This window comes from Neomonachus schauinslandi, chromosome 2 (genome assembly GCF_002201575.2).
Source record: "Neomonachus schauinslandi chromosome 2, ASM220157v2, whole genome shotgun sequence".
In the NCBI taxonomy this organism is placed as follows: domain Eukaryota; kingdom Metazoa; phylum Chordata; class Mammalia; order Carnivora; family Phocidae; genus Neomonachus; species Neomonachus schauinslandi.
In genome coordinates this window covers 58,827,104-58,852,446 of record NC_058404.1, presented here as the reverse complement: position 1 = coordinate 58,852,446, position 25,343 = coordinate 58,827,104, and the positions used below count along the sequence as shown (strand labels likewise).

At 36.5% G+C, this 25,343-nt stretch overlaps 1 protein-coding gene and 1 long non-coding RNA gene across 2 annotated transcripts in view; both read right to left on the bottom strand.

Annotated features, from left to right (window-relative positions):
• Window positions 1-14,943, bottom strand: part of NEK1 (NIMA related kinase 1) — a 191,840-nt gene extending 176,897 nt beyond the window's left edge. The window contains 3 exon segments of the mRNA XM_021698746.1: window positions 4,772-4,869; window positions 14,301-14,397; window positions 14,827-14,943. Of these exon segments, the coding sequence (XP_021554421.1) occupies window positions 4,772-4,869; window positions 14,301-14,397; window positions 14,827-14,943 (312 nt within the window).
• Window positions 14,939-24,550, bottom strand: LOC110588488. Its single transcript, XR_002480811.1, has 3 exons — window positions 24,434-24,550; window positions 23,993-24,120; window positions 14,939-14,975 (listed from the first exon to the last, which is right to left on the bottom strand). It is a non-coding gene; the product is annotated as an uncharacterized LOC110588488 (long non-coding RNA).
• Between the last annotated feature and the right edge of the window lie 793 nt (window positions 24,551-25,343).

Here is a 25,343-nt window from a genome sequence, read left to right as displayed (position 1 = left end):
CCAGCTGGATAAGAATTACTAGGACTGAATGAACTGAATTAAATGAAATTAAATTGTGGGTACTTGTTTGGAATATGATTGGTATTATTCTTTTTTTAATTTTTATTTATACATTTGAGAAAGAGAGAGAGAGCACAAGCTAGCAGAGGGGCAGAGGGAGAGGGAGAAACAGACTCTCCACTGAGGAGGGAACCTGATGCGGAACTCAATCCCAATGACCTGAGCCAAAAGCTGACACTTAACCAACTGATTGGTTGGTTAAGTGCCCCTGATTGGTATTATTCTTAATGTCCTATTCTATATTTAATGAATACTGAAGTCTGTTTTTTTCTTAAGAATCATCTCTAACCTTCAACTTAGTAGATTATGCTTTTGTAAACTGAATTATCACATCTTAAAGTAATATCTGATTCTCACTGACCCACTCAGAATTCAGAAACAGTTATACTGAGTTTTACTTTTCAGGAAAATATTGTAATTTTCATCAGTTCAATAAGAATCTATACTCCTTGGGGCATCTGGGTGGTGTAGTAAATTGAGCATCCAACTCTTGCTTTGGGCTCAGGTCGTGATCTCAGGGTCATGAGTTCGAGCCCCTGACTAGGCTCTGCGCTCCACTCCACGTGGAGTTGGCTTGAGATTCTCACTCCCTCTCCTTCTGCCCCCCCCCCACAGGCACGCATGTGCATGTGTGCGCTCTCTCTCTCTCAAATAAATAATTCTAAAAGAAAAAAGATTTGTAAAAAAAAAAGTAAAAAAAAAAAAATATTTATACTCTTTTTACCTATATAACTAATCAATTGTGCAACCAAGGCCATACCTGGAATGTCTTAATTAAAAATGATTTTCATTCAGTTATGACAAGCCCACACTAGAAATATATATGGAACCAATTCCTATATCACACTGCCAGGAAACTGCCCTAGTACCTAACTTACAAGGTCTCAGCATCACAGGTGGCAAGGTTATTTCCTACTAGCCAAAAACCACGGCAGATCTGGAAACCTTCAGAAATAAAGAGAATCACCCAAATTTATAGATACCACAGGTGAAATCTGCTGGAGAATGTACCGGCCTTAGGATAGAAAAGAAAATAAGTTTTTTTATTTTTTTAATCTAATCCAAGATCCTTATGAAAACTTCTGGACTGAAATCAATTTTGCAGCCTTAGTAGATGCTGGATACTGTAGGGCTCTAGATTTTCAGAGAAAACTCAAGGTACTTATATGCTTAATTAACACTATCACCGAACCTAAATATTAGGGCAAACCCATGTGAGATGACTCTTTCCTTTAAAAAAAAGTATACATTTGGAAATTATTTATGATCAAAAGAGAGTAGACTATCAGAAAATTTATCCAAAACTTAGAAATAAGGCAAAAATAGTGGGAAATCTTTTAAATATTGATGTGGGCAAAGGCCATCCAAGGATTATTTAGTTCATTCCACTGCTTACTACTGATTAAAAGTCATAGACTTAGGTTGTTTCCTAACTCGACTAGATTTTTGTCCAATAAAGATGCCAACAAGGCAGTATCACTGAAGAGAATGGCTTGAGTATCTGGAGAATCATCTTGTTTCAGAGGTCTCACTCTTCCCACTTCTATTCTAGAAATGGACAAAACTCATCTCAGACTCATGCTACCCTGCAGTCTAAAACAAAAAATAGCCTCTGGCCTTTATGTTTTTCTGCTCCAAAGTCCAGAAAGTAGTAGGATGTAGTAGTAGTAGGAAGATGTTTCTCTTTAAATAATTCCCATTTCAAATAGGCTAAAATAAATAATGTCATTTGTGTTAACAAAGCATCATTCTGAAGGGTAGAAAAATGCTATTAAGTTAAAAAAAAAGACTTGCCAAATTCTCATTGTTTATTATGGAATAATCTGAGATGGACAAAAATACATAGAGTAGATCTCCATAATAATTTCTAGGATAACAAGATATATAATATGTATACACACATATACATCATTATGTACCAAGAACATTTATCCAACTGCAGAACCAAATCCACAGACTATCAATGTACTTTATAGGAGAATGTTATGAAATCTAATAGTAAGCATTTTAAAGTCCAATAAACACAAAGAATAAATGTAAGCACAAGCAATGGAAGGTATTAGATAAAATTCTAATAAAAAATAGCACTCTGTACACTAACATATATTACTATTTGACTTCACCACAACAGTGAAGTTGGCTACGAGGTATGAACATCCCTATTAATGAATGAGGAAATAGTCTCAAAATAGTTATTTGTTAACATAACAATTACCAAGCTGATAAGCAGAACAATGACTCAGACTCAAGTTTTGAAGTTCTGTGCTTCGTCTAGTAGGCTTACTTGTGGAAACAAGATAAGTAAAGTGAGAAGTATGACATTATCCTATTTAACTAATAGGGTACTTAACTAAAATATAACCCAAGATTTCAGAACCTTACCATATTATCAAGTTACTGCCAAGAAGCTAAAAGTCCCCATCTACACAGTATTATCAATTTATTAGTTGTGCCAATTTATGGACACAGCTGAGCAGACATTAGTGAAAACTGTAATCTCTGTTCTATAGTAAATCACAACCTTGTTGGGGAAACAATTCTAATGTGAAATTATTCAGCATACATTAAGGGTGCATGATGCAGTAAAAGTAAGTGTAGACTTGAATGAATATCAATGGAGCATTATATAGCAGCAGCAACAAAGGCACAGAAAGCAGAACAAATGTATAAGAAACAGTACTAAGGGGAAAAGTAGAACTGAATGAGATAAAACACAACAAATATGCATTTAAAAATACAAGACAATGATAGCCATTTGCAAAAATACACAGGTATTCACTAAAGATATTAAAATAGCAGCCTAGAGATGGGAATGAAATGGAAATGGAATATGAAGATAAAAGTGAAAACAAACAAAAAAGCACAAGCCTTGCTAGAATGGGATATAATGCAGCTATTAAAACTACATATGATCTACATAGATGGACATGTGACAATAATCAAGGTAATTTTTTTAAATTAAAGCTGCATTTTTTTCCTGTATTATAAATAACATTTTCCTTACTTTAAAATTGTTTTGAGTATAGTTGACACACAGTGTTACACTAGTTTCAAATGTACAACATAGTGATTTGGCAATTTTGTACATTATACTATGTTCACAAGTGTAGCTACCATTTGTCTCCATTCACTGCTATTACAATATCACGGACTATATTCCTTATGCTGTGTCTTTCATTCCAATGACTTATTCATTCCACAAACGGAAGCCTGTATCTCTCATTGCTCTTCACCCATTTGCCCTCCTCCCCCTACTCTCTCTGCCCTCACAACCATCAGTTTGTTCTATTTATAGGTTGGGATAATCAAGATAATTTTTTTTCTTTTTTTCAAAGACTTTATTAATCCATTTTACAGAGACACAGCAAGAGAGGGAACACAAGCAGGGGGAGTGGGAGAGGGAGAAGCAGGCTTCCCGCCGAGCAGGGAGCCCGACGTGGGGCTCAATCCCAGGACACTGGGATCATGACCTGAGCCGAAGGCAGACGCCCAACACCTGAGCCACCCAGGTGCCCCTCAAGATAATTTTTAAGTGACAAAAGCAAGATGGAGTATGCTATGTATAATATCCCCTTTCTGAATATGTGTGCCTTGATCTATATATTTACATGCACAAGTATGAAAAACAAAGTCTGGAAGGATGCACCAAACTAAAAACAGTGGTAATCTTTAGGGATGGAACAGTGGGCAAAGAATTATTTCCATTTCTGAACTTTTTAATAATTTTACAATTTAAGTTTGTAAACAAATATTTAATAAATTTTGGAGTAGAAGTAGGTTCAAACACTGACTATATGATAGATTTCTTATTAAATAAAGAAAACTACACCAATTCATGGGGTATAAAATTTAAGAGAGACAAAAAATACAACACTCCTAGTACAGTGTTCCCCCCATTCCCTTATGTAAAAGCACGCAAGTAAAATTAAGAATGGGTGATAATTAGAAATGCAACAGAAATTTAGAGAAGGAAAAGATCACAGAAGATTAGAGTGGTTATGGAAAATCAAAGGAAAGGCTGGGATTTGAGCTGAGCTGTAAAAAAAAAAAAAAAAAAAGAAGAAAATTAGTAAGAGAGTTGGCAGGAAAGTGTTCCCAAAATAAAAGAAATAATAGAATAAATACATAGGAAGAAGAATGAGATACATAAGCATGTGTAACAGAAACAGTGCCTAACAAAATGAACGCTCAATGAATATCTGTTAAATAAATGAAAAGGAGGTGCACATTAGGTAACACTAGAAAAAAAATAAGACTGCTTAGGTACGATAAGGTCATATTTTAGCGATCCCTGAGGTCAAAACAGAGATTAGATTTAATGCAGTTGCCAATGCAAAGCTTCCAGAAGTGGAATTACCTAGGAAAGCCACATTTTAGGAAAATGTGGCCTGGCAGCAGAAAGCAAGATAGAATATAGGATAATTAACTAGTTATAATGAATAATTAGGCTATATACATAAATATATTTATACACAAAGGATATAACATATATTACAAATATAATAATATTATTACAGACAGGAAATGAGATGGGGAAATGACTAAGGTGGAAGCTAATTAGAACAGAAATGTGACTGAGAAATTAGAATGATACCAAACTGTCCTAGTAATTACAATTAAGAATTTGTAGTTACAAATAAATACATATATAAACTTTGAATTGCTTCTAAATAACATGGAGTAAGAGTCAATCTTCTATATGCTAACTCACCTGATCCTCTTGAAACAGAATGCCTTTCTGAGCATTAATTCGTTTAAACAGATCGCCTCCTTCACAGTAATCCATCACTATGTAGAGAGAGCCATTTTCTACAAAATATAAACATTTCATTTTTTAAAATATATGTCAAAAGCATAGCTAAATTAAAGGTACTTAAGGGTTTACTAAAAAATAGTGATTAATTATGTTCTATTAAAAAACAGAACCACCTTCAAAAGAATTAGACTGCAAAATCAAGGTGTACTGCTTATACAGATTGTATGATAACCTGGGTTAACAGGCAGCTCTATCATTAATGATTTTCTAAGAATACAGCATCTTACTGAATAGCAGTATGCACAATGATCTAAACATCTCTGGAATACAGACAAAATGCAAACAAATATACTTGGTTTCATTTAATAGATAGATTTCCTTAAACATCATCTATAAAAACATGTTTTTCCACCAGTTTGTCAAAGATGGGTTATAACTTAGTTTTCAATTTACCATTACTTTTCAGCTTTGTTTCATCCACTTAATCAATTACTTACTAAACAAATAATAGATGTTGCAATGAACTCTGAGGATTCAACAGTGAATAAGATTGTACACTGCTGGAGCTTTCTCTGATTTTACTTCTATTTTTATAAATTGTATATAATCTGGGCAATATAATTGTATATAAAGGGCAATACCTTATTCCCCTTTATGTCTCAGTCCACAGAGAGACTTCTATGACTCTTCCCATGGGTAGAGAGGACTAGAAGAAACCTTCTCATCCTTCCCTCCACCTTTATTCTTATGTAAGATTAACACTATACTTATTCTGCACAAATTATAGAGTAGCTGATATCACTTCTAACAATACTAAACCAATACTTACTAGTGAGACTACTGCAACTCAAAGAAGTTTTCGCTTCTCTTACTTCTGTGCTTATAGCCGTAATTCCATCAGTAGTTGTATCTTACACCTTGTGGTAGTGTTCTTGTTACCTGTAGTTCTCATACCTCCTTTTTGATAAACTGCTTCTAATGTGCTATGGACTGGGAATCTATATGACTGAGCTAATTAAGATTCTGTATAATTCGTGGGCACTTCTAAGGAAGATGGTGGAGTAGGAGGACCCTGGCCTCACCTCCTCCCATGGATACAACTAGATAACAACCACATCAGTGTAAATAACCCAGAAAACGACTGGAAGACTCTCAACAGCTAAATGTAGGGAAGAGGCCAGATGGAAGAGGGTAGAAAGGGTAGAAATGTGGTCAAGGTAAGGTCTACACCAACACACATAATTAAAACAGCAAAAAGTAGTGATAACAAGAGAAGTTTCCAAACAGCAAGAGATGGGGCTCCTCAGTGGCTCAGTTGGTTGAGTGTCTGACTCTTGGTTTCAGCTCAGGTCATGATCTTACAGGTGGTGAGATACAACCCTGCATCAGCTCCGTGCTCAGTGGGGAGTCTGCTTGAGGCTTCTCTCCCTCTGCCCCTCACCCATTAGCATGCATGTATGTACTCTCTCTCTAAAATAAATATATAAATCTTAAAAAAACAAAACAAAACAAAAACAGCAAGAGAAGACAATTACATACAAGGGAAATCCCATAAGACTATCAGTGCATTTTTCAGCAGGAACTTTGCAGGGCCAGAAGGCTGTGGCATAATATATTCAAAGTGCTGAAAGGAAAAAAAAAATCTGCAGCCAAGAATACTCCATCCAGCAAAGCTATCATCAGAATAGAAGGATAAATGGAGTTTCCCAGACAAAATTAAAGGAATTCTTGACCACTAAACCAGCCCTACAAAAAACGTTAAAGGGGACTCTTTGAGTGGGAAGGAAAAACCTTAAGTAAAAGAAAAGTGGGAAGCACAAAAGCAGTAAAATAAGTATATGCGTAAAAATCAGTCAAGGGATTCAGAAAACATAAGGATGTAAAGTATGACACCATATGCCTAAAACATGGCGGGGGGGGAGAGTAAAGAATGGGTTCAAACCTAAGCAACCATCAAGTTAACATAGACGGCTATATGCATAGATTTTATATATAAACATAAAGATAACCACAAATCAAAAACCAGTAATAGATTGCAAAAAAAAATAAAGAGAAAGGATTCCAAGTTTATAACTGAAGAAAGTCAACTAACTGTGAGAGTAGAGAACAGAGAAGAAAGGAACATAGAAGAACTACAAAAACAACCCTAAAATGAGTAATAAATGGTAATAAGTACATACCTATCAATAATTACTCTGAATGTAAATGGACTAAACGATCAAGAGACACAATGGATAAAAAAGCAAGAACCATCTATATGCTGTCTACAAAAGACTCACTTAAGACCTAAAGGCACAGGGCGCCTGGGTGGCTCAGTTGGTTGGGCAACTGCCTTCGGCTCAGGTCATGATCCTGGAATCCCGGGATCGAGTCCCACATCGGGCTCCCTGCTCGGCAGGGAGCCTGCTTCTCCCTCTGACCCTCCCCCATCTCGTGCTCTCTCTCTCTGTCTCATTCTCTCTCTCAAAAATAAAATCTTTAAAAGAAAAAAAAAAAAGACCTAAAGGCACATGCAGACTGAAAGTGAAAGGATGGAGGCGCCTGGGTGGCTCAGTCATTAAGCGTCTGCCTTCGGCTCAGGTCATGATCCCAGGGTCCTGGGATCGAGCCCCACATCAGGCTCCCTGCTCTGCGGGAAGCCTGCTTCTCCCTCTCCCACTCCCCCTGCTTGTGTTCCGTCTCTTGCTGTGTCTCTCTCTGTCAAATAAATAAAAAATCTTTAAAAAAAAAAAAAAAAAAAGAAAGTGAAAGGATGGAAAAGCATTTATCATGCAGAGGGAAGTGAAAAGGAAACTGGGGTAACAATACTTATATCGGACAAACTAGATTTTTAAAACAAAGACTATAACAAGAGACAATGAAGGTCACTACATAATCATATAAGAAACAATCCAACAAGAAAATATAACAACTGTAAATATGTATGCACCCAACATGGGAGAAACCAAAGACAAAAGGCCGCTAAAAAACATAAAAGAAGTAGTCAACAGTAATTCAGTAATAGTAGGGGACTTTAACACTGCACTCACATTAATGGATAGATCATCCAAACAGAAAATAAACATGGAAATAGTGGCTTTGAATGACACATTGGACCGGATGGATCTAACAGATATATTCAGAACATTTCATCCTAAAACAGCAGAATACATATTCTTTTCAAGTGCAGATGGAACACTCTCCAGATGAGATCACATATTTGGACACAAAACAAGTCTCAACAAATTCAGGAAGATCAAAGTCATACCATTCATCTTTTCTGACTGCAACACTATGAAACTAGAAATCAACCACAAGAAAAAATCTGGAAAGAACACACATACAGAGAGGCTAAATACTAAACAATGAATGAGCTAACCAAGAAATCAAAGAGGAAATCAAAACATCCATGGAGACAAATGAGATTTAAGTCACAATGGTCCAAAATCTTTGGCATGCAACAAACACTGCACCAAAAGGGATTTATAGCAATACAGGCCCAACTCAAGAAGCAAAAACAATCTCAAATAATCAACCTAATCCTGCACCTAAAGGAGCTAGAAAAAAAAGAACAAAATCAAAAACCAGAGGGAAAGAAATAATAAAAATTACAGCAGAAATAAGTGATATAGAAACTTAAAAAAACCAATACAACAGATCAGTGAAACCAGGTACTGGTGCTTTGAAAAGATCAACAAAATTGATTAACCTTTACCCAGACTCACCAAAAAAAGAGATGATTTAAGTAAGCAAAATCAGAAATGAAAGAAGAGAATTAACAACCAACGACACAGAAATACAAAGGATTGTAAGAGAACATCATGAAAAATTATATGCCAACAAATTGGACATTCTAGAAGAAATGAACAAATTCCTAGAAATATATAACCTCCTAAAACTGAATCAAGAAGAAATAGAAAATTTGAACAGACCGAATACCAGCAATGAAATTGAATCAGTGATCAAAAAACTCCCAGCACGGGGCACCTGGGTGGCTCAGTCATTAAGCATCTGCCTTTGGCTCAGGTCACGATCCCGAGGTCCTGGGATTGAGTCCCACATCGGCTCCCTGCTCTGCAAGAAGCCTGCTTCTCCCTTTCCCACTCGCCCTGCTTGTGTTCCCTCTCTCGAGGTCTCTGTCAAATAAATAAATACTTAAAAAAACCCAAAATTCCCAGCAAACAAAAATCCAGGATGAGACAGCTTCACAGGTGAATTCTACCAAACATTTAAGGAAGTTAAAATCTATTCTTCTCAAGCTATTCCAAAAAATATGAAAGGACGGAAAGCTTCCAAATTCATTCTATGAGACCAACATTACCATGGTACCCAAAAAAAAAAAAAAAAAAACAAGATAAAAAAACAACAAAAAAAGAAAACTACAAGCCAATATCTCTGACAAACATATATACAAAAATCCTCAACAAAATATTAGCAAACCAAAACCAACAATACATTAAAAAAAATCATTCACCCACAATCAAGTGGGATTTATTTCTGGGACGCAAGGGTGGTTTGATATTTGCAAATCAATTAATGTGATACACCATGTCAACAAGAGAAAGTATAAAAACCATATGATCATTAATAGGTGAAGAAAAAGCATTTCACAAAGTACAATATCCATTCATGATAAAAACCCTCAACAAAGCAGGTTTGGGGGGAACATATCACACATAATAAGGGCCATATATAAAAAATCTACAGCTAACATCATATTCAATGGTGAAAAATAGAGAGCTTTTCCACTAAGGTCAGGAATAAGACAAAGATGTCCACTCTCACCACTTTTATTCAACATAGTACTGGGAGTCCTAGCCATAGCAATCACATAAGAAAAAGGAATAATAGGCATCTAAATTACAAAAGAAAAAGTAAAACATTCATTATTTGCAGATGACATGATCCTATATATAGAAAACCCAAGACTCTACCAAAAAACTACTAGAACTGACAAATGAATTCATTAAGGTCTCACAGGATATAGAATCAATGTATATAAATCCATTGCACTTCTATACACTAATAATGAAGTAGCAGAAAGAGAAATTAAGAAAACAGGGGCACCTGGGTGGCTCAGTCCATTAAGTGTCTGCCTTCAGCTCAGGTCATGGTCTCAGGGTCCTGGGATCGAGCCCTACATTGGGCTCCCTGCTCAGCAGGAAGCCTACTTCTCCCTCTCTGCAGCTCCTCCCCATCCCCGCTCGTGCTCTATCTCTCTCTCTCTCTCTCTCAAATAAAATCTTAAAAAAAAAAATATTAAGAAAACAATCCCATTTATAATTGCACCAAAAACAATAAATTACCTAGGAATAAGCTTAACCAAGAAGGTCAAAGACTGGGATGCCTGGGTGGCTCAGTCAGTTGAGTGTCTGCCTTCTGCTCAGGTTGTGATCCCAGAACCTGGAATCAAGTCCTGTATTGGGCTCCTTGCTCAGTGGGGAGCCTGCTTCTCCCTCTACCTGCCATTCCCCCAGCTTGGGTGCATGTGGTCTGTCTCTCTCTTTCTGACAAATAAATAAATAAAATCTTAAAAAAAAAAAAGAAGGTGAAAGACCTGTATTCTGAAATTATAAAACACTTATCGGGCGCCTGAGTGGCACAGGTGGTTGAGTGCTGGACTCTTGGTTTCAGCTCAGGTCATGATCTCAGGACTGTGAGATCATGTCAGACTCCATGCTCTGCTAGCAGGGAGTCTACCTGAGAGTCTCTCTCTCCCTCTCCCTCTGCCCCTCCCCCTACTTGCTCACTCTCTCTCTCTCAAAATAAATAAATAAATCTTTAAAAAAAGACAATTATAAAACACTGATGAAAAAAATTGAAGACGACACAAAGAAATGGAAAGATATTCCATGTTAACTGATTAGAAGAATATTGTTAAAATGTCCATACCACCCAAAGCAATCTAAGGATTTAATGCAATCCCTATCAAAATACTAACAGCATTTTTCACAGAACTAGAACAAACAATCCTAACATTTGTATGAAACCACAAAAGACCCCAAATAGCCAAAGCAATCTTGAAAAAAACAGGGGTGCCTTGGTGGCTCAGTTGGTTAAGTGTCCAACTCCTGTTTCGGCTCTGGTCATGATCTCAGGGTTGTGAGATTGAGCCCCCGTCTGGCTCTGCACTCAACGGGGAGTTTGCTTGAGATTCTCTCACCCCTTCCCCACACATAAATAAATAAATCTTTAAAAAAAAATAAGAAAACTTCCATTAAAGATATAAAAATTACTTTAGAAACAGTAAGAAAAAAAATTAAAGGGGATAAAAACACAGAATGTAGGAAATATTATAATAGTACACAGACACCTGTATAAGAATGTTCAGTGCAACATTATCTCCCAATAGTGAAAAATTAAAAACAACCTAAGTATCCATAACAGAAAACTGGCTAGACAAACTGTGACAGAACCATAAAATGCAAACAATGGGATACACTGCAGTTGTTACAAGAAAGTTGTAAAGAATGTGGAGCGCCAATACATAATGACACGGAAAAATATCCCTGAGATCTAAAGTGAAAAGAACAAGATGCAGAAATACATAATATGATCCCCCTTGTTTTTATTTTTTTTTTTTTTTAAAGATTTTATTTATTCATTTGAGACAGAGAGATACAGAGAGAGAGAGAGAGCATGAGCAGGGGGAGAGACGGAGGGAGAGGGAGAAGCAAGCTCCCTGCTGAACCAGGAGCCCAGTATGGGGCTCGATCCCAAGACCCTGAGATCATGACCTGAGCTGAAGGCAGACACTTAACCATCTGAGCCACCCAGGCTCGCCCCTAATCCCCCTTGTGTTTAAATGTTAAAAGTTATATGTAGATGTTTGCTCCAGAAAATACAATAAACACTGAATTAATGACAAAGTTTACCCCTAGGGGAATGGGAATGAGGATGTTGTGGGGTGAGCAGAGAATTCAGGGCTCATGCCCTCTGTACTTTTTGAATACGCTTACCATGAGCATTTATTCCTTTAAAATTAAATAGCAGTATTAAAAAAAACCCTTAAAGAATGTGCTACCTCTTTTGAATCATTGAGATGTTTCTATGTGAAGCATTCTACATGAACACAAAACACGTACCAGAGTATTTGTTGACATACATTAAAAACTTTTTATTTGAAATATTAAAATTTTGGTGATGGAAGAGAAAAGAAACTGAAAGAGACGTGAGGAAAAAGATAAAGGAATCCAAGCTCATGGGAAGGAGATAGTTAACACTGTACTCCTGTACACGTATAAATGTTCATTTCACTACCATCAAAAAAAAAGAGTACCTTATGACATAATGTGTTAACTGATCCATATTTTTTTTAAGTATGTTCTACTTTAGTACGTACCTAGTTAATCTGGGAATGAGTATACTTTTGCTCTAATTCAGACTCTATGTGATTTGACCCTAAAAGAGTCATTTAAACTATCTACTACTTTCAATCTAAATTATCTTTCTGCTACTGGCTGGAGTGCTTAATTGTGATTATCAAGAGGAAATTGTGTTGCTGCAACACAATCAAGCCAAGGAGGACTATTACTGGAACTCCGTAGATTCACTGAGGTTCCTCTTTTACTCTCTTGCCAAATAGCCATAATTAATGAAAAACTGTAACAAATATAGTACTCTTAAAGACTCAGATCCTGCAGTGATAAAGGTTTGGGTTATTCCACTAGGCAAAACAGAACACACCCAGCCAAGATGCTGCAGAGGGCAAAGGAGAACAAGGAATTGGTTGTAGAAGGAGAAAAAACTGATTATAAACTTAGAACTCATAAGCAGCTGGAAACTCAGGAGCTGAAAAAGCTATTCTTTTTTTTCTTCCCACCCCCACTGCCTTAAATAAACATTAATGGTGTCAAATTAAATATATATATATATATATACACACACACACACACATATAGTATAAAAACACACACACGTAATATATATACACATATAGTATACATATACATATAGAGTACATATATACACATGGTACATATACACACATACAGTACATATATACATATACTATATATATGTATAGATATAAATGTATACATACATTGTTTTGTAATGTGTAGAGATTTATGATATTATGACTTCAAAAGGTCTTCAAAAAACCATCTTGATCTGTCTTTAGAGAAGCTTTATCTTAGTTCCTGCATTACTAAATATAATGGTATATATTTTCAAAACAGCATTTTAAGCTATGACATTTTAAGAACCTGAGAACACTTTCAACATACCTCACTACTATGAAAATGAGGTATACAGGATAACAAAAATGAGTAGGATCCTTTCTAAAGATCAGAACATTTTCTTAGTGGCAGTAGTGGTAGCCCTTAAAAGAAATTTAATTTAAAATGACGTAAATTACTGTTCTTGTTTTGTCCAAATTCTTATACTTAACCACATTGCTTCTTTTTAAGCAATCATAGTAACAGTGAGCCAAAATAAAATTACACATGGGCAGTGTGGTGTAGTGTTAGGTAGAAGCTAGACCTAAGCAGTGGAAGGAATGCCCTAAGGCAGACTCCCAATCCTTGAAGGGGAATGACAGATAAGAGCTGGAGGCAAGGACGGTGATAAATCAGCTACACATTAAAAGCCTGGGGCACAACATCTGACCTTGTGGCTTCCAAGACCTTGGGGCTGACAAACTAAAGAGCCACAGGTGCAGAACAAGCGCTCTCCTCTGCCACCTTTGCCCCTGGGTAACCCCTAGACTCATAATGCATTTGAATTGTGGGTACAGCCCCACCGGATGGAGAAAGGCTGCCCAGACCTTTCCGTACAAACCTTGTAGGGCCAAAAACTCCACCTCCCAATCCATGGGAGGAGTCTCCCAAATGACTGAAAACAGACTCCATTAGAGACCACCCACAGTACATCGCAGCTTCTCCCAACCCATAGAGACGCAACAAATATCCAGTCACAAAACAACATAGGGTAGGTTCCAACTGGTGGAACCTGCTGCTCTCCCATCTTGACAGTGTACATGCACTTTTTTTTTTTTTAAGATTTTATTTATTTATTTGACAGAAAGAGAGAGAGCAAGCACGAGCAAGAGTGAGCACAAGCAGGGGAAGCAGCAGAGGCAGAGGGAGAAGCAGACTCCCGGCTGAGCAGGGAGCCTGATGTGGGGATCGATCCCAAGACTCTGGGATCATGACCTGAACCAAAGGCAGATGCTTAATCAACTGAGCCACCCAGGCGCCCCTGTACATTCATTTTAATAAACTGCTTTGTGCTTGCTACTTTCCTTCTAGCTGTCTTTATTAGAGCACAGATTACCACGCCAATCTTCTCATGGGGAATCCAAGGACTGAGACCTCCATTCACACAATGCATACTCTCCCACCAGTAACATCTCTATTACCCTAGGATCAAGCTGATACTCATATGCATATGTACTGAAGCAAAAATGATATACTTTTCTCCCTGAAAATACATCATAAGTAAAATATCCAAAAGCTGTCACATGGCTTAGTTCTTTTGAACTTTCTTGCAAAATTTATCTGACCTTCAAATGATTCTCTATACTGGACAATATTTGGATGCTTCATGTTTGCCAATACTGCAACTTCTCTCCTTGATTCTTCCCTTTCTTTACTGGACATCTTAAATGGGAGAGAAAAAGAAAATATTAAATTAGACCATCAATAAACAATCTAAAAGTCCATCAATAAGAGAGTGGTTTAAAAACAACAGTACCAATAAAGCACAGTCAAAATAACAAAATAAAGACAGAAGTTAAAAATAAGTTGAATCCACAAGTAAAAACATTTTAAGATGTTCAAACTAGATTAAGTTACAGAACAGTAGGTGTATTTTTTTAAAACACTTAAATACATAAACACAAGCACACAGCATAGAAAAAAATCTGCAAGGATATACAGACTATTCTAAAATTAGTGGTTCTCTCTGGGATTATGGTAGCCTTCCACTTTACATTATGCAATGCCATATTTTTTTTTTTAATTCTCTAACAAATAAGCCCTATTGAAATCAGTGTATTAGTTCAATAACCAAACAAAAAATATACTTACTCTTGAGATGTTAATTTCCTTGATAACATATTGCCTGCCATCTTCTGTAGATTTAACAAGAATGGCTTTTCCAAATGAACCTTCTCCAATCTTCTGTAGTCTAACATACTTTTCCATGATTCTTTTTCTAAAGCATCTTAACAGATATACTAGACATTAAAAAAAGTAACAGTTAACAGAGATAAAACATGTCTTCCATAACAATTACAATGTTTAATTCAATCCTAATTCCCTAGTGATTTGCTTACTTAAAAACATTTTAAAAAAACGATGATTGCTTAAAAAGAAGCAATGTGGTTTAAAATCTCTACTCAATGTTAAATGAACTTTATCCAATTTTACTCATGTGACAGTTATAACTAAAAAGAGAAAAACAATTACATTTCAATTTTATAAGAATGCTTTGGAAAGTCAAATACTGTATATACTTAATGTATATGGAGAGAGACAAACTTTTTCCTATGTGAATTAATTAGCAGCATTACTTTAGTATCTCCAATAAGAATACATTTCCCAAAGTTATTTAACTAATCCTCTTATTAGACATTTAAATTGCTTACATTGTCTGCTATTACAAAAGAACTTTAGATAAAATTTCTGTACATACATTTTTATGTACTTATTGTAAGGATCTCCTTAGGATAAATTATTTGTCCGAAGAATATGCACATGTTAAAATTCAGGAACATAGAGCTTAACTGTCTTACAGAAATGTCTACCAACTTACATTCTTTTTTTTTTTTTTTTTTAAGATTTTATTTATTTGCGAGAGAGAGAATGAGAGACAGAGAGCATGAGAGGGAGGAGGGTCAGAGGGAGAAGCAGACTCCCTGCCGAGCAGGGAGCCCGATGCGGGACTCGATCCCAGGACTCCAGGATCATGACCTGAGCCGAAGGCAGTTGCTTAACCAACTGAGCCACCCAGGCGCCCCCCAACTTACATTCTAACCAGCAGTATATAAAAGTGCCTGTTCCTAGAGAGCCTTTTAACACTGGTTATTATTTATTAATCTTGGAGAAGCCATAAAGGGTAGTAGTTAACAAGCACTAAAACCTTAGAGTCAGGAAGCCTGGATTTAAATCCTGACTCTCGCTTTTTTGTTATACGACACTGGACAAGTTACTCAGCTTTATGTGCCTTAGTTTGTTAACCTGTAAAATGTGGGTAACAATAGTACACACTCATAGAACTGCTGGGAGGATTAATTTCAGTATTACACTGTAGAACAGTGCCTGGCACACAGTGAGCACTGTGTCACTATTTGTTGCTATTGTTACTTATTACAATCAACAGAGAAATGGTGCATTTTTTATTTCTTTTGCTTATCAGTTAATTTGAAAAATTCTTCCACATTTATTGAACATTTGTATTCTTTTTTGACATATTCATGTTTTCTGTTCATTTTCTATCCGAAGTCTTTTTATTAATTTTTAAAAGTCCCCTCTTTAATGAAGATGTTAGCCCTCCTCTGTCAAAAATATTTTTTCCTTATATGCTATCTGCCTTTCAATTTTATTTAAATACAAAAATTTATTTTGCTATTATTTTGATATTAATTAAACATGTTATTAGTCTTTATATTTCTCCTTTTGGTATCATAATTATATCCTTACTGTACCAAGATATTTGATAAAGGCCATTAGTAACTTTAGCAATAGTTAATTTCAGGAGAATAATGGGTGGGGACAGAAGCCAGAGCCTAAAAGCTAGTTAGTGAAAGCTTAAAAAGTCAAAGAGAGGGGCGCCTGGGTGGCTCAGTTGGTTAAGCGACTGCCTTCGGCTCAGGTCATGATCCTGGAGTCCCGGGATCGAGTCCCGCATCGGGCTCCCTGCTCAGCGAGGAGCCTGCTTCTCCCTCTGACCCTCCCCCCTCTCATGTACTCTCTCTCATTCTTACTCTCTCAAATAAATAAATAAATCTTTAAAAAAAAAAAAAGTCAAAGAGAAGGAGGAGGGAAAGAAAGTGATATGGTCACAAGACAATCATTAGCACTGCCTATTGACAAGACTACCCTTATTGTGGAGATACATGAATTCACTATATTAATTTAAAACTAATAAATATTTAATTTACCTAACTTGCTCTCTTCTATCTCCATTCACATCAAGCAGCTTTCTATGCATGATTCCCTTCTAGGAGAAAATGGGCTTGTCATGAAGGCCATAATAAAATTTCTGTGACAGTTTACCATATTTCTCATTGAAAATTAACAAACCCATGTTCTCATTTCATCCATCAATACTAAATTTGTTTAATTTTACTTTGCCTCTAAAATATGATCTAATCTCCTTAAATGACAAAATTTATATTCAGGGCCTGCAAGACCAAAGTCCAGAACCCAGCCTCTGGTAAAATCAATTGGATAATTATGCCTTAGGAAATTTTATGGGAAAGAGCCTTCTTCTACCTTAGAAAACCTAATAACCATATTGCATTTCATATTTCTGTAAGATAGGACAAGACTTTAGCAATTTAAGGAGAAATAAGAAATTAACTATTACAATAGCAATACAGCACCATCAGTGAGTTAAAGAAGTCATTCCAAACATACATACTCTCCTCTCAAATCCAAGTTTGGTCAACTGGCATAATATAATGGCTATCTGGGTACCAGCCAGAATTTAATGATTTCTCCAGGACACGAGTATATTACATTATCATGCTATTTAGAAAAAAATATCAAGATAAACTCATCTTAGAAAACTAAATTTCATAAATCAAATTACATTAAATAATAACCATATAATGAGATTTCACAACCATCATTATTCTGTGACTGCTGCCAAGAAAAAGAAACAAAATTAGTCAATTTGGCTCTGCCTCAAAATTTAGTTGCCAATTCCTTTCCAGGGACCACACTAATGAAATGGAAGCTCCAAGAGTCCCTAGTACTGCACTCTACTGCCTACCACATTACTGATCATTGTGGTTCTGACAACTCAGTATAGGAAACCTACTGCCCCTGGTAGTGAAGAAGGATGACTCTAATTGCCATTAAATGATGTCAATACAGAAAGCTTTCTGAATAAAAGACATGTGGTAAATGAGTTTCAGAGAAACTCACAACTCCTCCTTTTCTGCAGAGTCTACACTAGACTACTGTAGTACACTGGAGGAAGTGAAGGGGAAAACGGATAGAGTACATTCAGTGTCTTACAATATATTTAACCGACCTACTTATTTTCTAGTCATGAGACTCCTCAGCTGAATTACAATCCTAAAAGATTTTTCAAACCAAATGAAAAACAGTGACAAAATGTACTATAGGCTTATACATCCACAATCATCATAACGTACAACTGAAGGAACAATCTTGTTCTAATTTCATATTTGTAATAAACTGAAAATACGAGTGTTTGTCCTTTTATGCTTCAGTTTCCAACATCAAATGAAAATCACATACCAACTTGACAGTATTCTTAAAGTCTCTAACAATTATATCAACTTAATCTCTGTAATATTAAAGACATTTCAAAGCATAGAATCAAAGACATTTTTGACATTTGAGCTTTCCAGAGAGTTATGTGACACAATAAATAAAGCAATGGATTTGGAAGAGAAAGTTACATGACCAAGAAGCAAACCACCTGACTTCTCTGCACCTTGGCTCCTTCATCTGAAAACACAATTTAAACATAATGCTATCTTAAGGGCCCTACCAACTCTAATAGTCTGTGATGCAAAGAGACGAAAATAAAAGAGTTGAGTAGATCAGAAAATAGGAAACTTCAACATTGTTTAGAATTGTACCATTAGTCACAAAGAGTAGGAATGACAGAGAGATATAGCCAAAGCCTTTCCTTTAGAGAAATCAAAAGAAGACACAAAAGTAATTTCTTCAGCCTGTATCTTTAAAAAGTCAAAAAATAAAGTGCAATTTAGAGTTAAACATATTAAACTGAACCTCTACTTCTTCTACCTCTACTTCTTCCCTAAACCTAACACAACTTTAAAGAGATCAAAAAGGCAGAACAGGAGAGTAAGCAACAGCAATAAATTTCTGGAAGCTGACAAACCTAAGAATAAGCAGCAACTGACTTAGGAGACTAGAGAAAACAGTACTGTAACCCAGCAGTGGCAAATAGGTCAATTTCCACTACAGACTAGTTCAATAATTAGAATAAGGTGCTTCCGAGATTGAGGATAATATCAGAACTAAAACAGAACTGGCTGAAAGACTATATAATACACAGTTAGACACACAGTTTGCCTCCTCTACTTCTCCCAGTCAGGTGACCGTCCCTCTCTCCTGTTGGCAAAAGACTAGAGTTGTCTCTAGATTGGTGATACCAACACAGCTGAGAATGGTACCATATAAATATGGGAGATTAAGTGAAGGCTGACATAATAAATGGTTCCAATCATGATGCTGTAGCTCATTATCAGACCATCCCACTTCCCAAAACAATCAAAAACACTAAGTAAAATATATAAATGACAGAAATTGAGGGTTTATAATCCTTGAGAGGTAGGAAAATACAAGTGAGTTTCACATCCATCCCAGCCTTCTCCCTGAAGACATTTTCAAACTGCGGCATAGCACGATGGAGCTTAAGTAGAAAGCAGCAATCTTATTGAGCTGAGGAGAGAGAAGTCAGAGTTAAAGGCTGCCAAAATCCTAGAGAGAAGGAAAAAGAACAGGAAAAGCCCCAGATTCTGCATATAAATTTTTCTCCCATTAGTTAGCCCATTCCTAAATTGTGCATACAAAGAGCAAGACTAAAACACACTAGTCCTAACAAAGCCTAACACCATTCCTTGACAGGATCAAGGAAGGTGATCTGCTGATACTCCCATCAACCTGCCAGAATAAAACATAACAATTTTTCAGAAGATACATGTTCCAGAGCCTCTATGACTTTATTTACAATATCCAGCATCCAGTCAAAAATTACAAGGCATATAAAAAAAAAAAACTAAAAAAACTAAATAACCAAGACCAAAAGAAACAACAGAAATAGAATCACAGGGGCACCTGGGTGGCTCAGTCGTTGAGCGTCTGCTTTTGGCTCAGGTCATGATCCCAGAGTCCTGGGATCAGGCCTGCATCGGGCTCCCTGCTCCTCGGGAGGCCTGCTTCTCCCTCTCCCACCCCCACCCAACTTGTGTTCCCTCTCTCGCTGTGTCTCTCTCTGTCAAATAAATAAAATCTTAAAAAAATAAAATAAAGAAACAGAATCACAAATGACTCAAATATGGAGCTATCAGTAAAGGATTTTAAATAACCCTAAGTAATATGTTCAAGAAAAGAAGAGGAAAAGATGAACAAAAGTGATTTTCTTAAAGATGGAGAACTTCAACAAAAAACTGACATTTATTTTTAAAAATTAAATGAACATTCTAGAAATGAAATATAAGATATATGAAATTAAAAAGGCATTGCATGGGTTTTACAGCAGTCAGGATACAGCAGAAGACAGGACTGTTAACCTGGAAAATGAACCAACAGAAAATATTCAAGAAAGAACAAAAACACACTCACAAAAAAGAAAAATAGGTGGAAAGATTTAATATAAGAAAGATTTTAATTCTTAGTCTCTACATTTAATTCTGCCCTATTAAAAACACAATCGTTGTGGGTGACAGTGACTAGACAAGCTGATTTGAAGTTAATATGAGAAAAAAAGAATAGTCAGAGAAATACTGAAAAAAGAAAAGAAAAAGACCAATGAAGGAAGACTTTTCTACTCAATATCAAGACACATTATAAAGCTACAATAATTATGAAATTGACAGGCAATCATTGAAGGTCCAGAAACAAATCAAAAACATTTTTGGGAGTGCCTGGGTGGCTCACTCGGTTAAGCATCTGCCTTCGGCTCAAGTCATGATCCCAGGGTCCTGGGATCGAGCCCCATGTCGGGCTCCCTGCTCAGTGGGAAGTCTGCTTCTCTCTCTCTCTCCCCTCTGCCCCCTCTCCCCTAGTGTTCTCTCTCAAATAAATAAATAAAATCTTTAAAAAAAAAAAGCATTTTGGGGGGGGCACCTGGGTGGCTCAGTCAGTTAAGCGTTTGACTCTTGATTTTGGCTCAGATCATAATCTCAGGGTCATGAGATCGAGCCCCACATCTAGCTCCATGCTGGTTGTGAAGGCTGCTTAGGATTCTCCCACTCCCTCTCCCTCTCTCTCTCTCTCTCCCAAAAAAAACAAAAACAAAACACCATATTTTTAACTTGGTGGATGACCATGGTGATATTTCAAATTGGTGGGGAAAAGTTAGATTTTGAAATAAATAGTATTTAGACAACTAGGAAGTAATATGGAAAAGAAAAACTTAAACCCATTTTCTTCACTTTACTGAGGATCAGTACAAATTCTAGATGATAAACTACTTAAATGTAAGAAAAAAAATAGCAATAAAGCATGGGAGGATGACTTTTATAATCTTAGAGCAGGGCAGCTGAGTATGACACAAACCCAAAAAGCCTTAAGGTATTAATACAACTACATAAAAAACATGTATAAAAGGGGTGCCTGGGTGGCTCAGTCAGTTAAGTGTCCAACTCTTGATCTTGGCTCAGGTCTCAATCCCAGGGTTGTGAGTTCAAGCCCCACGCTGGGCCCCATGCTGGCATGGAGCCTACTTAAAAAAGAAAAAAATCATGTATAGCAAAAGCTAGTATAAGTCAAAATTCAAATGACAAAAAGAAAAAAAAAAATATATGTATTAGTTCATATCACCAAGGGCTCATTTTTCTAATAAATAAAACATTCCCACATAATCATAGGACAAAAAAAAAATCTAAAAAAAATAAACAATGAAGTTTAAATATGTAAAATATGAAGTTACAAGTTAACAACAAAAAGGAATGTAATTAATATTAAAATGTGCAAAGTACCCAATCTCTTGTAAAGAGAAATACAATTTTAAAGTACGGGATAAATTTTATGTTATGTATATTTTACCTTGATAAAAAAACGTACAAGTGACAGCATTTTTCACCATTCAGAATGGCAAAATTCAAGAAGTTTGTTACTGTACTATGTTGGAGGGGAATACAAGGAAACAGAATATGGTGAGAATACAAATACTACGGATACAAATACTAGGGAAAATAAAATTCCATAATATCTACCAAAATTATCAGTGTTCACTTTGATCCAGCAATTCCATTTTTAGGAATCTACCCTGTAAATATTTCCAAACATATGAAAATGATACATACACAAAGTTTCCCTGTGCAGCACTGTCTGAATTGGTAAAATGTAAATACCCATAAGCAAATCAAAAAGAAGCAACATTTATATTGATATGGATAATTTCTAAGTACCAGAATCACAAACATGGCATACTATCATTTGTGTATTAAAAGGAAATATATATAGGTATATGCTTATACTTATTTACTTATACATGTGAACTATATACTTATTTATACATGTGAACATATGCAAATATATAAAACCTCTACATGTATACACATACATTGCTTGTGTATGTAACACCTCTGAAGGGATACACAGTAAACTGGTACACCATTGGCTACCTTCAAGGAAGGGAACTCAGTAAGAGGAAGATTTTTTTAATCTTTTGTACCTTATGAATTTTAAGCCATATGAATGTATTATTTATTCAAAATAGTAAAATTTAAAAAGTAATAAATGCTGACAGAAAGAAGAAGAATGCTAGCTAAATCAATTTCTCCAGTTAAAATCCTTGGACAGTTCCCCATTTCCAAACTTCTAACCCTGACATTCAAAGTTTTCCTATATGGCATACTTCTTTTCAACTATGTCAACTATGCTCCACAAAAATATCGTAGCCTCTAGGCAGATTAGACATCTTTCCTTACATTTAACTAAAAAAATTTTTAAGCTACAATAAGCAATGTTTGACATAATAAAATTTGTGTACCAAATACGAAAAATGCCAGAGTACATGAGCAAAAACTATATCCCCTCCAATCTGGAACTTTAAATCTCTTCAGTTGTTTCAGCTATTTGATGGACAAATTTTCCTTAAGGGAAACATTGGTAGAGGAATGTCAATAGATTTCAAGAAGTCCCTATGGTACTGTCTGCAGCTACAATCCATACATATGGTTTCCCAAATATTAAGTAACGTTTGGATGGTGGGAGAGGGACAATTTACCTTCTCGGTGAGTCAAGTCCCTGACTTATTTATTATTCAAAAAAGCAGAAAGCAAAAATGGGATTCCTATTAGACTTTCTTCAAAACATTTGTTTTTCCTCTCTGTAAGCCTATACAGACAACAATTAATGGTTTTCCCTAATGGAAACTACCAACGTCTAAATAATTTATATTCATGAAATGGTGTCATGACCACAATTAGATTAGAAAGGAGAGATCAGAGAAAATGTACTTGGAACACAATGTGAATGTATTAAAATGACCTCAAAAAAACTGTGGCCAAGTTCCATAACCCTTACTAAACTCCTAATGCGTGACTCTTACTGGGTAAAAACCTGTTTTCCCACAAAAGAAGCTCCTTACCTTTCACCTAGAACAAAGAGCAATCTTAAATAAAATAGATCTGTGTATTTTAATACCAAACAAATCTAAACTAAAAACAAAGGGCTACTTCTCTCCATATTTGGCTCCCCTCCATCATCTCTACAATACTGCTGCATCATAAGAAAAGGCTATTATTAGCATATATTGGATATTACTTTTAATCCTTCATAAATACTTCTGATGTTACCATGGCAATAAAAAAATTTCTGCTTCTTGGGAGCAGAGCTTACGTTAGAGAATAAAAATTAGGCCTGTATAAAAAAAGTTATGATGAACTCTCAAAGTAGTACAACTTTTAACGCCTCTCATAGGGAAACTGTTTCAAATTATGTAAACTGAAATATAAGATTATAAACTAAGCAGTTAATTGCTACTCATTTTTAATTAAAATGTATGTCACTTAAAATCGGAGACAACATAAATGCAAAGTAAATGACTGCTTATCCATACCAAGATTTGTTATTTTAATTCCTTTATCACTATAGCTTTTTAACTAATGTCCAAGGACTGCTTTGTAATGTATATTGTTCTTTAGAGAATTAACATTTTAGTGAGGTGGAAGTACTATTTTCTGTGCACTTAAAGTATCCCTGCAAGCTCTATATAAGCAAGTCGAAGCAAGGTCTCCTCATTTCCAATATGATTTTACTCTTTTGTATATCACTGCTTCCCGCAAGTTCAACTCACCTCAACGACACAGGGCGTTAGTCGGAATAACGGTCAGGATCAATAAGCAAGCATCCGCCTAGGTGTAGCAGCCTTCCTACGGCAGTTAATGAGGCAGAGGCACCATCCCGGATTTTGAAAATGACATCCTGAAAGAGAAACCAAGTCTATCTAACCTGCAGCAGCTCACAGTCCAGTTGAAGGAGGGTAATGAGACTCCCACTCCCGACACCAGACTTTGGCTGAGCCCTCAGGCTTGACTTCTTCCCGCCTCCGGCAACGCCCGGTGAGACAGGTCCACACTACTCGGGGCAAACAAATTGGTTTCTGAGCCCCTTGGAAACGGTGGGCGGTGGCAGGGGGGAGTGCCCGGGTTACCGCCCCTGCAACTTCACAGAGGTTGTTGCTAGTGGCCTCGGCAGGATGCGGGTGGGGAGATGGCATTTGGGACTGGGAGGCTACCTGCCTGCCACGTCCCTCTGCCTCGCACGCCGGTACTGGACTCGGAGCTACGCGGAAAACTGCTTACGACTCGGAGCTGACGACTCCGCGCCCTAGCGCCCCAAAACCCTAGAGCGAATGCAGAGAAAGGGGGAGCGGCCGGCGCGTCACTGGCGCTGGCGTGTGACGTCAGCGCGCGGAAGCCGGCGCGCATTGGGGGTGGTGGGGAAGGAGGGGCGCGGAGGGGCGGAGCCAAGGCACCGCAGGTGGGAAATGATGCGGGAGAAGGAAAAGATGAAAAGGAAAGAAAGGAGTAAGGCAGAGATGAGGTCTAGAGCTCAGTAATATAAGCTGATTTTGAATAAAGCATTTTATAAATTTGTCCCACATATACTACACAGAGAAAGGGATTTTTTTTAACGTGAAGTCTGTTACTTAGGAATACCGCATTTTTAAAAGTAATTTTGCTTTAAAAAGCTAGCCTTTTTCTAGCACATTTTGGATGATTAAAGCAAGAAACTACTTTTAAGTATTGAAAATTTTTTAGAAGACTATAATGTGGCTTTCTACACATTTACATCCAATGTGTGTATAAATTACTTGCCGGTATATTGAAAGATGGTTGAACTTCAAGGCAGGACTTTAAAAGATAAGAACAGATTTTCTTGTTTAAGGGATTAGGTCTATTGTCCTTAATAGCCCTATGGCTAAATTGCCTTACCTTGAGTACTTCTGAAATACTGGAGAATCCAAATTTGAAGCTGAAGGAGGATGATGGCTTGTCTACTACATAAGTTACACTCCAGGTTGTACCTGTTGTACATGTGATGTATGTAGCCCCCTGGAGTGTTCACAGATTTTGCCAGAAACCTCAGAGGTCAAAGATTCAGATCATCGCTTCAACGAAATCTGCTTCCTTCTCTCTCATCCT